Source organism: Prinia subflava, chromosome 2 (assembly GCF_021018805.1).
Source record: "Prinia subflava isolate CZ2003 ecotype Zambia chromosome 2, Cam_Psub_1.2, whole genome shotgun sequence".
NCBI lineage: Eukaryota > Metazoa > Chordata > Aves > Passeriformes > Cisticolidae > Prinia > Prinia subflava.
In genome coordinates this window covers 1493660-1505871 of record NC_086248.1, presented here as the reverse complement: position 1 = coordinate 1505871, position 12212 = coordinate 1493660, and the positions used below count along the sequence as shown (strand labels likewise).

Below are 12212 nucleotides of genomic sequence, written 5' to 3'. Positions count from 1 at the left end.
GACTCCTCCACAGATCCATGAACTCCCAAATCCATGTGGATTTAAATCCTTCCAGGGATGGGGACTCCACTGTGGATCCATGAACCCCCAAATCCACGTGGATTTAAATCCCTCCAGGGATGGGGGCTCCACCAGAGATCCACGTCCCCCCAAATCCACGTGGATTTGAAATCCCTCCAGGGATGGGGACTCCACCACGGATCCATGAACCCCCAAATCCATGTGGATTTAAATCCCTCCAGGGATTCAACTCCTCCATGGATCCACATCCCCTCCAATCCACGCGGATTTAAATCCCTCCAGGGATTCAACTCCTCCATGGATCCACATCCCCTCAAATCCACGTGGATTTAAATCCCTCCAGGGATGGGGACTCCACCACAGATTCATGAACCCCCAAATCCACGTGGATTTAAATCCCTCCAGGGATTCAACTCCTCCATGGATCCACATCCCCTCAAATCCACATGGATTGAAATCTCTGCAGGGATGGGGACTCCACTATGGATCCATGAACCCCCAAATCCACATGGATTTAAATCCCTCCAGGGATGGGGACTCCACTATGGATCCATGAGCCCCCAAATCCTCATGGATTTGAATCCCTCCAGGGATGGGGGCTCCACACTGCCCAGGGCTGGAAACCTTTTCCAGGCAGGAATTATTCCCGATAATTCAACCTGAACCTCCCTGTGTGTATCTTGAGGCTTTTCCCCATCTTGAATCCGCTCCTTGAGGGAATATGAGCAGAGACCTTGGAATGGACATGAAACGTCGCTCTCAGAGGACGGAAATAAAAATAAAATGGCACAAAATCAAATTCCCGCCTCCGTAAAAACCTGCCAGGTGAATTCCCTGCAAATTCAGAAATTCCCTGTAATTTCGGAGCGTTCTGCTCCAAAAACACCGGCTCTGAGGTCAAACATCCTTCAAAGATCCTGGGAGTTGAGCGACTTTTTTATAAAAACTCCCTTTTTTTCCATGCCGTGAGCATTCCCAGGCCGCTCCAAAGGCACCCTGGAATCGGCGTTTCTCGGTCACTGGGCCATTGTCTGCGCCGATCCTATCGCCGGCGTTTTAATTAGCCCCGGCATTGACGAGGGGAGAGGAGGGGGAGAGATGCAAATGGGGCAGGGAAAATGGAGTTTTTTGGAGGCGCTCGCTGCCGTTAATGCACGTAATTAAATCGCTAAGTGATTGTTCCTTCCCCGCGGAGCTGCGAGTGTCACTCAAGGCAGGAGCTTTCAAGTGCCACCGGCTATAAATAATCCAGCTGATGGAGATAAGGGATGGAGTATGGAGAGCTCAGATAATGCTCGATTCATTCAGAATTCGAATTTAATCATCTCTTTTTCACCGCTGCGCGGGGAGGGAGGCGATTCCAGGGGCGCAGCCCCGTCTCCGATGGCGGCGCTCGTTCAAAAACGGGTCCCGGTGACCTTTCCTCGGAACAAATCCCGACGTTTCGGTAAATTGCTTTCGAAAATTGCTGCTTTTATCCGCCCCCTCCCCGAGCCGGTATCTCCTGCAGCAGTTGGACACCTGGAGAGCGAGGAGATTAAAGGCAGCGAGCGAATCTCGGGGCTGTGAAGTGTTCGAGTGGAATCCCGTGAAATCGCCTTGTTTGTCTCTCCTTTTGGAGAAAAAAAGGCGTTTTTGGGGTGTTCTCGGGGCTGTGAATTGTTTGAGTGGAATCCCGTGAAATCGCCTTGTTTGTCCCTCCTTTTGGAGAAAAAACGGCGTTTTTGGGGTGTTCTTGAGGCTGTGAAGTGTTCGAGTGGAATCCCGTGAAATCACCTCATTTTTCTCTCATTCTGGACAAAAAAAGGCGTTTTTGGGGTGTTCTTGGGGCTGTGAAGTGTTTGAGTGGAATCCCATGAAATCACCTTGTTTTTCTCTCCTCTTAGAGAAAAAAAGGCATTTTTGGGGTGTTCTTGGGGCTGTGAAGTGTTTGAGTGGAATCCCATGAAATCGCCTCGTTTTTCTCTCCTTTTGGAGAAAAAAAGGCATTTTTGGTTTGTTCTCGGGCCTGTGAAGTGTTTGAGTGGAATCCCATGAAATCACCTTGTTTTTCTCTCCTTTTGGAGAGAAAATTTAAATCCCTCCAGGGATGGGAACTCCACCATGGATCCATGTCCCCCCAAATCCTCATGGATTTAAATCTCTCCAGGAATGGGGACTCCACCATGGATCCATGAACCCCCAAATCCTCATGGATTCAAATCCCTCCAGGGTTGGGGAGTCCTTTTGGAGAGAAAAAGGCATTTTTGGGGTGTTCTTGGGGCTGTGAAGTGTTCGAGTGGAATCCCGTGAAATCGCTTCGTTTTTCTCTCCTTTTGGAGAAAGAAAGGCATTTTTGGGGTGTTCTCGGGGCTGTGAAGTGTTCAAGTGGAATCCCGTGAAATCGCCTTGTTTTTCTCTCCTTTTGGAGAAAAAATTTAAATCCTTCCAGGGATGGGGAGTCCACCATGGATCCATGAACCCCCAAATCCTCATGGATTTAAATCCCTCCAGGGTTGGGGAGTCCTTTTGGAAAGAAAAAGGCATTTTTGGGGTGTTCTTGAGGCTGTGAATTGTTTGAGTGGAATCCCGTGAAATCACCTTGTTTTTCCCTCCTTTTGGAGAAAAAAAGGCATTTTTGGGGTGTTCTTGAGGCTGTGAAGTGTTTGAGTGGAATCCCATGAAATCACCTCGTTTTTCTCTCATTTTGGACAAAAAAAGGCGTTTTTGAGGTGTTCTCGGGGCTGTGAAGTGTTCGAGTGGAATCCCGTGAAATCACCTCATTTTTCTCTGCTTTTGGAGAAAAAAAGGCATTTTTGGGGTGTTCTTGAGGCTGTGATGTGTTTGAGTGGAATCCCGTGAAATCGCCTCGTTCTTCTCTCCTTTTGGAGAAAAAAAGGCATTTTTGGTTTGTTCTCGGGGCTGTGAAGTGTTTGAGTGGAATCCCATGAAATCACCTCATTTTTCTCTCCTGTTGGAGAAAAAAAGGTGTTTTTGGGGTGTTCTTGAGGCTGTGTTCAAGTGGAATCCCGTGAAATCGCCTTGTTTGTCTCTCCTTTTGGAGAAAAAAAGGCGTTTTTGGGGTGTTCTCGGGGCTGTGAAGTGTTTGAGTGGAATCCCATGAAATCGCCTCGTTTTTCTCTCCTGTTGGAGAGAAAATTTAAATCCCTCCAGGGATGGGGAGTCCACCATGGATCCATGAACCCCCAAATCCTCATGGATTCAAATCCCTCCAGGGATGGGGAGTCCACCATGGACCCATGAACCCCCAAATCCTCATGGATTTAAATCCCTCCAGGGATGGGGACTCCACCATGGACCCATGAACCCCCAAATCCACCTGGATTGAAATCCCTCCAGGGTTGGGGAGTCCTTTTGGAGAAAAAAAGGCATTTTTGGGGTGTTCTCGGGGCTGTGAAGTGTTTGAGTGGAATCCCGTGAAATCACTTTGGTTTTCTCTCCTTTTGGAGAAAAAAGGGCATTTCTGGGGTGTTCGTGGGGCTGTGAAGTGTTTGAGTGGAATCCCATGAAATCGCCTCGTTTTTCTCTCCTTTTGGAGAAAAAAAGGCGTTTTTGGGGTGTTCTTGGGGCAGGTTTCTTGTTCATCGTGTTCCGAGCGCGGTCAGGAAAATCCGATTAAAACCTCCAGGTGGAATCTTTGAGCGTTGGCTGGTGCTGGATTTGGGGCTGGGTGGATCCCAAATCCTTGGGCCTTTCCTTCAGGAGTTTTGTGGTTTAAAATGTTTTTGCAAGAGCGCAGGAATGGGAAAAAAAACGAAATTCAGGGCGTCCCCTCCCGGTTCCACCTCCTGTTACCTCCTTGGAATGGGAGGATCCTTTCCCAAATCCACGGTTCTGGGATCAGATTCTGATCTAACAGAGGTTGACTTCTGGTTTCCTGTAATCCCAATTTTTCCTGGACAACAGTTGCAGTGACACTGAAAGCTTTTGGTGGGAGTTGAAAAAAAATTGCTATTTACTGTGAAAAAGTCCTCAGGATTTGTCAAATATCTCAAAAATTGAGGAACGTTACGGGAAATGTTATTTTAAGGTGTGGAGGAATCCATATGAACCTCCGGGTTTGAGTTTCGGCTCATCTGGGCTGACCTTTTCCTACTTTAATTAAATGTAAATTTAAATGTAAATTTAAATTTAAATGTAAATTTTAATTTTAATTTTTGCTATAATTAAATTGCTGCAATAATCTCTCACATCCTGCCCATTGGCCACACCCCCAAATTGAAATTTTCCTTCAGCATCCATCTTAATTATCTAAAAGCCTCAAGGGGAGAAAGCTTCAAGGATTGGTTTAGCACCTTTCGAGTTGGTCGTGCTTCCATTTGGAATATTCTACGTCCTCCAGGCATTCGGAAATTCGGGATCTGCCCTCCGTGGGTCATCGTTAACCTCTCCCTCCGGCGGATTAGCCCTGACTCAGCCCGGAGCTGATGGAAAACCTCCGGAGCCGCTATGGATGGTGGCCTCTGGAACAAATATTTTCGGGATTCAATTTGTCTTGGCAGGAAGCGGCTCGGAAGGGTTTTTATCAGCCCGAGACACCTTTTAAGGTGTCTAATTAAAAAAAAAAAAACCACCACAGCGCACGAAAAGGCTGCAATTCCCCCTGAAGCTTGGCACGTGTTGGCATTTTCTGCTCCCTTTGTTTCGGGAGAAACTCAATCAAAAGCTGTTTGTGAACGGGGAAAGGTTAAGCCTTTAAATATTGGGATTTACAGGGGAAAAGGGGCGGGGGAAGAGCGGCGCCGCCGCTCCCTTATCTCGTTTGGAATTAATTACTCGGGGAATCAGCTCGGGAGCGTCTCGGGGAAGAGCCGGAGGAATTAGCAGGGAGATCTGTGGGGTTTTAGAGGCCAGCGGAGTTATCAGAGTTATTCGTGCTCTGACGTCGGAGGGGGCGAAGGGACGGAATTCGGGATGGGGTGGGCAAACTCCAGCGGTGACCTTGGCTCTGCTGGCGGCGTGGGGAGGAAAAAACCGGGAATGTTGGTGAATCATTCCCGCTTCTGGGCTCGGGATGACGGGGAATGTTAACCCAGGCCCTGCCTGGAGGGGTTTATTCACCCCATCCTCACCGGAACGCCGGCCCTGCCTCGTTCCTTTTCCGCGTTTTCCGCTGATTTCCCAAAAAAGGCGGAATTCAGCCCATTTTGGGTTGGCTGAGGACAGCCAGGATGGTTTTCCTGGCCCTTTGGGTCACACCCCAAACAAATGGAATCGATCCATAAATCCAGCAGAAGCCTTGGAGCTGCCCCTGGATCCCTGGAAGTGCCCAGGGCCAGGTTGGACGGGGCTTGGAGCAGCCTGGGATGGTGGAAGGTTCTGGAATTGGAATGGGATGAGCTTTGAGATCCCGCTCTGATTCCACCCCTCTGTCCTTGCTCCAGACCTCGTTTTATCTCCCAGACTGACTCCAGGTCGTGTCCGAGTGACTCCGGACCATTTTCCAGGTTCCGTTTTCCATCCCCGTTTCCCTGGAGCTCCACAGGAGCTGGATCCAGCCCCGGTTTAGGCAGGGAATCAGCCAGAAAATCCCTGGATTATTGTGATCCCTGAGCTTCCCACCCCGGCACTGGATCTGCTGTACCTTGGGGCTGAGCTGATCCATTTGGGGGTTTATCCTGGAGAAGTTTGGGGTTGGGAAGCACAGGGAGCCAGCAGAGCTGGGAATGTTCACCTGGAGAAGGGAAGGATCCAGGGAGAGCTCAGAGCCCTTCCAGAGCCTAAAGGGGCTCCAGGAGAGCTGGAGAGGGACTGGGGACAAGGGATGGAGGGACAGGACACAGGAATGGCTTCCCACTGGGAATGGGGAGCTTGGGGTGGGATCTTGGGAAGGAATTCCCGTCTGGGCTGGAATTCCCAGAGAATCCTTGGATTGTCATCACTGGAATCAATTTAATCCTTACTTGGCTCAGGGTGCCTTGCCCAGCTCCTGATTTTACTTTTCCTTTGTCGGAATGATTTTATTTCAATTGTCATTCCCGAAAATTTAACGTGAGGAAAACCCAGCCTGGGTGCTCCGTGTGGGATTCAGGCAGGGAAATCAGAGCTGCACTTTCTCCTCTCGTTCTCGAGGCTCAGAGTGGAGAATAAAACAGAAAAATGGAATAAATCGGGGGGGGGTGTTAAATTCCATTCTGTTAAAATAGAAAATGAAAATTCATTTGATCTCCTGATTTCCCAACGTTTGCATTCCTTGGGTTCCTCGTGGAGCACCTGATTCGGAACTCCCAGAGAGAAATTCCGGATCTGGCTCTCGGCTCTGCCGCGTTCCGAGGAAAAAATTTCATTCCCTCATTTTTCCACCTCCCCTTCATCCGAGTCAAAGGAAAACCCATAAAAACACCGGAAGAAAACCTGGTTTTCCTCGGTGCTGTGTCCCAGACACGTTGATTGATCCCGGAACGCGGCCTTGCCGAGATGGAAGATGGGCACATCCATCCTTATTGTTCTGGTTCCGAGCGGAGCCTGGGACAATAAACGGCTCAAAATCCATGGAATTCATGCTGGAAAACGTGAGGAAAGCTCAGATTTGCCTCGTTCTGGTGCTGCGAGGGGCTTTTCCTCCTCCTCCAACCTCGAACAGACTTTTCCTTTCCAAAAATGCCCTAAATCCATAAATACAACTCACGCCGAGCCAGGAATTCCCAGGAATTCTCATATTTACAACGGCAAAACCCCGGCTTCAGCCGCGGCTCCCAACCCTGGGAAAGATTTGCTTTTCCCTTTTTTTTTTTCACTTTTTCTGCCTCTTTTTGATCCGTCTCTTCTTTCCCCGTGTTTTTTCTCCCCCCCAGGAGTTTTTTGAGAACCCGGCATTCCGCCCCGACGGGATGAAGCTCTACCCCACGCTGGTGATCCGCGGCACGGGGCTCTACGAGCTCTGGAAAACCGGGCGGTACCGGAGCTACCCGCCCAGCGCCCTGGTGGACCTGGTGGCCCGGATCCTGGCCCTGGTGCCGCCGTGGACGCGCGTCTACCGCGTCCAGAGGTAATTCCCGCCCGGAATTTTCTCCTCACCGCTCCGGGAGCGGCGCCGGCTCCGATTCCTGAATTACAGCCCGATCCGACTCGGCCTTCGTTAGCGTTAATTAAGCAAAGAGCTTGGAGCTGCTCCCTCCCCGTGCGGGTTGGGATGAGGAGATGGGGAGGAGGGGAACGCACGGAAATTTCCGGAGGCGCCGCTTCCGCCGCCGGCCGGGGGCAGTGCCGGGGCTGGGATGATCCCGAGGGATAATGAGAGGGGTCCCGTGTGGGTAATTAATGGGGTGGATCCCATGGTGGGTAATTAATGGGGTGGGTCCAGTGGTGGGTAATTAATGGGGTGGATCCTGTGCTGGATCCCATGATGGATAATGGGATGGATCTCACGGTGGATAATTAATTGGATGGATCCCGTGGTGGATAATTAATTGGGTGGATCCCAAAGTAGATAATTATTGGGAGGGGGTCCCTTGGTGGGTAATTAATTGGGTGGATCTCATGATGGGTAATTAATTGGGTGGATCCCGTGGTGGATAATTAATTGGGGGGATCCCATGGTGGAACCCATGATGGATAATGGGATGGATCCCGTGATGGATAATTAATTGGATGGATCCCAAAGTAGATAATTATTGGGAGGGGTCCCATGGTGGGTAATTAATTGGGTGGATCCCATAGTGGATAATGGGATGGATCTCACGGTGGATCATTAATTGGGTGGATCCCATGATGGATCCCATGATGGCTAATGGGATGGATCCCGTGATGGATAATTAATTGGATGGATCCCAAGGTAGATAATTAATTGGGAGGTAATTAATTGGGTGGATCCCATGGTGGATAATGGGATGGATCTCACAGTGGATAATTAATTGGATTGATCCCATGGTAGATCCCATCATGGATAATGGGATGTATCCCATGATGGATAATTAATTGAATGGATTCCACGGTGGATAATTAATTGGGTTGATCCCATGGTGGATCCCATGATGGATGCCATGATGGATAGTGGGATGGATCCTATGATGGATAACAGGATGGATCCCATTATGGATAATTAATTGGATAGATCCCACAGTATGATCCCATGATGGATAACTGGATGGATCCTATGATGGATAACAGGATGGATCCCATTATGGATAATTAATTGGATAGATCCCATGGTATGATCCCATGATAGATAACTGGATGGATCCTGTGGCGGATAATTAAATGGGTGGATCCCATGGTGGATAATTAAATGGGTGGATCCCATCATGGATAATTAAATGGCTGGATCCTGTGGTAGATAATTAATTTGGTTAATCCCATGGTGGATGCCATGATGGATCCCATCATGGATAATGGGATGGATCCTGTGATGGATAACGGCATGGATTCCATGGTGGATAATTAATTGGATGGATCCCGTGGTGGATAATTAATTGAGTGGATCCTGTGGTAGGTAATTAAATGGATGGATCCTGTGGTAGATAATTGGGTGGATCCCGTGGTGGATCCCATGGTGGATCCCATGGTGGATCCCATGATGGCTAATGGGATGGATCCCACAATGAATAATGGGATGGCTCTTGTGACGGATAATTAATTTGATTGATTCCATGATGGATGCCATGATGAATAATGGGGCGGATCCCGTGGTGGGTAATTAATTGGATGGATCCCATGATGGATAATGGGATGAACCCTGTGATGGATAATTAATTGGGTGGATCCCGTGGTGGGTAATTAATTGGATGGAGCCCATGATGGATGCCATGATGGATAATGGGATGGATCCTGTGATGGATAATTAATTGGATGGATCCCATGGTGGATAATTCAGTGGATTTATCCCATGATGGATAATTAGAATGGATGCCATGATGGATAATTAACTGGATGAATCCCATGATGGATAATGGAATGGGTCTCATGATGGATAATTGGGTGGATCCTGTGTAGATAATTAATTGGATGGATGCTGTGAGGGATAATGAGATGGATCCCATGATGGAATATTAATTGGGATGGATCCCGTGATGGATAATGGGATGGATCCCATAATGGATAATTAATTGGATGGGTCCCATGATGGATAATGGGATGGATCCTGTGATGGGTAATGGGATGAATCTCATGACAGATCCCAAGGGAATTCCCAGGGAAACTGAGGCTGCTCCATGCCTGGGAGTGTCCAGGGAAATGTTGGATGTGGTTTGGAGCACCCTGGGATAGCGGGAGGTGTCATGGTTGGAATGGGATGGGATTTAGGATCCCTTCCCACCCAAACCATCCAGAATTCCATGATCCCAAGCTCTGACCACCACTCCTTGTGCTCCTCGTTCCCTGGGAAACAGGAAATTTTTTTGAGGAAAATCCCCGTGTTTTTGTCCATCCCGAGCCCAGAATAATCCGTTCATTGAGTGGGAGAGGCGCCACCCATGGAACACCACAAAAAATCTCCCTGCTCCAGGAAATCCGGAAAAAAATATCTTGGAAAAGGCGGAATCGCCATCCCTGGGGCTGCTTTAAAATCCCGTGGGCGCGGATCCCTCGGGGCCGGGGTGTAACGCCCGTCATTGGTGATCTCAAGGTTTTCTCCAACCTCAAAAATTCCAGGATTCCGTGAAATTGGGGTTTTTATAAAAAATTAGCTGCTCCCAGTGAGTGCTTGGAGGAGAGGGCATCCCTTAATCTTTAATCCCGCATTTTTCCCGAATATTTGGGATCCTCGTCACCCCCACGGCGCTGCGGAGTGTGGGAAGCCACAGCAGGAGCATCACTCACCTCCAGGGGTTCATTTTTCCTTGGATTTCGGTGTTTTTAGGGATTTTCCCCTCACTTTGCGGGTGGGGAGATGTAAAAACGAGGGAATAAAATCTTTCCCTCGGAACGGGGCCGAGCCCAGATCCCAGAATTTCCCTGGGAGTTCCCAGTCGGGTGCTCCACAAGGAACCCAAACGTTGGGAAAACAGGAGATTAAACCAACCTGGCAAATTTCTCGTTAACTTTAATGAGGTTAACGTTTAATCCCCTATATCCTGAATTTATTTTGCATTTTAGTCCCCAAATCTCTGGGATGGCAGCCGGAATTTGTCCGGATGCTCCTGATGATCCAAAGCCGGCGTGGAAAACCCATCCCTTGCTTTTCCCTCCTTCCAAATCTGCTTTTCCCCATCCCTATTTTCGATTTCTTTGGCTCCCCGGGTTGTAATCCACTTTTTATCCGCGGGATTTCGGTCACGATTCCTTGGGTTAAGCTAAAAACCCGGGACGGTTTATTTAAAATAATCAGGATTCTTTTATCTGTGTTCCTGGAGGGAAAATCCACCCGGCCCGGCGTTGTTCCCTGGATTATCCCTGTGGATCCGAGTGTCCCCAAAACTGCAGCTCCCGGGAGGGAATTTTGTCACCTCTGCGGGGTCTTTATTCACTCAGAGGAATCCCTGGATAAAGGCCCTGGATTAAGGAATTTTCCTCGGGGTTCTGGGCAAGACACGAGGAATTATCCTCAAATCCTGTGGATTTCTAGGAAAAAAAAGAAATCCCTTTTTTCCTTTTCCCAGGGAAAGCTTGGAGGGACGGGACACAGGGGATGGATTCCCACAGAGGGCGGGGATGGATGGGATTTTGGGAATTCCTGGAATTGTCCCAGGAAAGGTTGGACAGGGCTTGGAGCAGCCTGGGGTTGTGGAAGGTGTCGGGATTTAAGGTCCTTCCCAACCCTTTATTTTTGCCCTTCAAAGTAAAAGAAAATTCCATGTTTTTTCCCTCTTTCCCAGTTTTTTTCCCTCTTTCTAAACAAGGATCAGGTTTAGGACCCTTTAATTCCTTTATTTTTTTACTCAGCTCCTGCCAAACCCAGGAATTGTTCATGGGCGGGAAGGAGAATCCACCAGGATCTGGGCAGATCCAGGGATTCATTCCACAGAGCTGCTGTACCGAGGGGGATTCATTAATTAATCCATTCATTCATTAATCCATTCATTAATTCATTAATCCATTCATTAATAATTACAGCCCCAATTCCCTTAGTATCCCAAGCTCCGAGTGGGATTTTAGGAATGGCCCAGAATTCCTGGCAGGACTTTGCTGCACAGAACTTTTCCCATTTTTTCAGTGAAATGTCAAAATCCCGCTGTGGAAAAGTTGGAAAAGTTGTCGTTCTGATGGATTTTCCCCAAATTTCCCAAATTCCAGAATCCAGCAGCAGATAATGAAGGACATCCCTTTGTTTTTCCCCAGATTCCCAAGGGAAAAATCCCAATTTTTTAGGATTGTTAAAGACCCAAATTCAGATTTTTTTACTCAAATAAAATTTGTCTTCATCTTTGCATTTTTCTGCTGCTTTCCCTTTGTTTTTTTCCCTTCTTTTCATCGTGTTTGATTTCTAATCCAACCCAAAGCCTCAAAACCAAAGGAATTCCACAAATTTGGGAATTCAGCGAATTTGGGGATTCATTTTTTGGGGATTTTTGGCCTGATGATGTTTTTTGGTGAATTCCCTGCTAATCCAGCCTTTGAAAAGTTTGGATTTTCCTGGTTTTTTCCAGGGATATCCCGATGCCTTTGGTCAGCTCCGGGGTGGAGCACGGGAACCTGCGGGAACTCGCCCTGGCCAGGATGAAAGACCTTGGGACAGAGGTAAATTATTAAAAAATAATTCGTAACAATTTAAAACAATTTTTACTAAGCATTTTATTAAATAATTCATATTCTTTTATAATAAAACATCATAAAACGCTTAACAATGAGTTTAAAAAATAATAAACAATGAAGAAAACCCCTCGTTGGTTGTGTTGAGGGAATGAAGCCACAAAAAACCACAGGTTTGATTTAAAGCTTTAAAAAAATCCAAAAGAACCAAATTTGGCTTAAAAGGCTTTAAAAAAAACCCCAAAAAACAAATTAAACCTCACTGAAAAGCTGCTTTTCTTTGGGTGAATTTCCAGCTCTTCCATCCCTCTCCTGAGTGCACCTGGGAAGTGGGCAGTGAAATCCCTTTTTTCCCCCCATTTTTCCCATTTTTTCCCCCTTTTTCCCCCCATTTCCCCCAATTTTTTCCCATTTTCCCCCCATTTTTCCCTTTTTTTCCCTTTTTTCCCCCATTTTCCCATTTTTTCCCCTTTTTCCCACATTTTTCCCATTTTTTCCCCTTTTTCCCCCCCATTTTCCCCAATTTTTTCCCCCTTTTTCCCCCCATTTTTTCCCCATTTTCTCCT

The 12212-nt window shown here is 47.7% G+C and overlaps 1 protein-coding gene across 1 annotated transcript in view; it reads left to right on the top strand.

Moving 5' to 3' along the window:
* Nucleotides 1-12212, top strand: part of ELP3 (elongator acetyltransferase complex subunit 3) — a 105399-nt gene that overhangs the window by 70415 nt on the left and 22772 nt on the right. Inside the window, exons 10-11 of the mRNA XM_063422917.1 lie at nt 6816-7009; nt 11544-11634. Of these exons, the coding sequence (XP_063278987.1) occupies nt 6816-7009; nt 11544-11634 (285 nt within the window). The remainder of the gene's footprint in view (nt 1-6815; nt 7010-11543; nt 11635-12212) is intronic.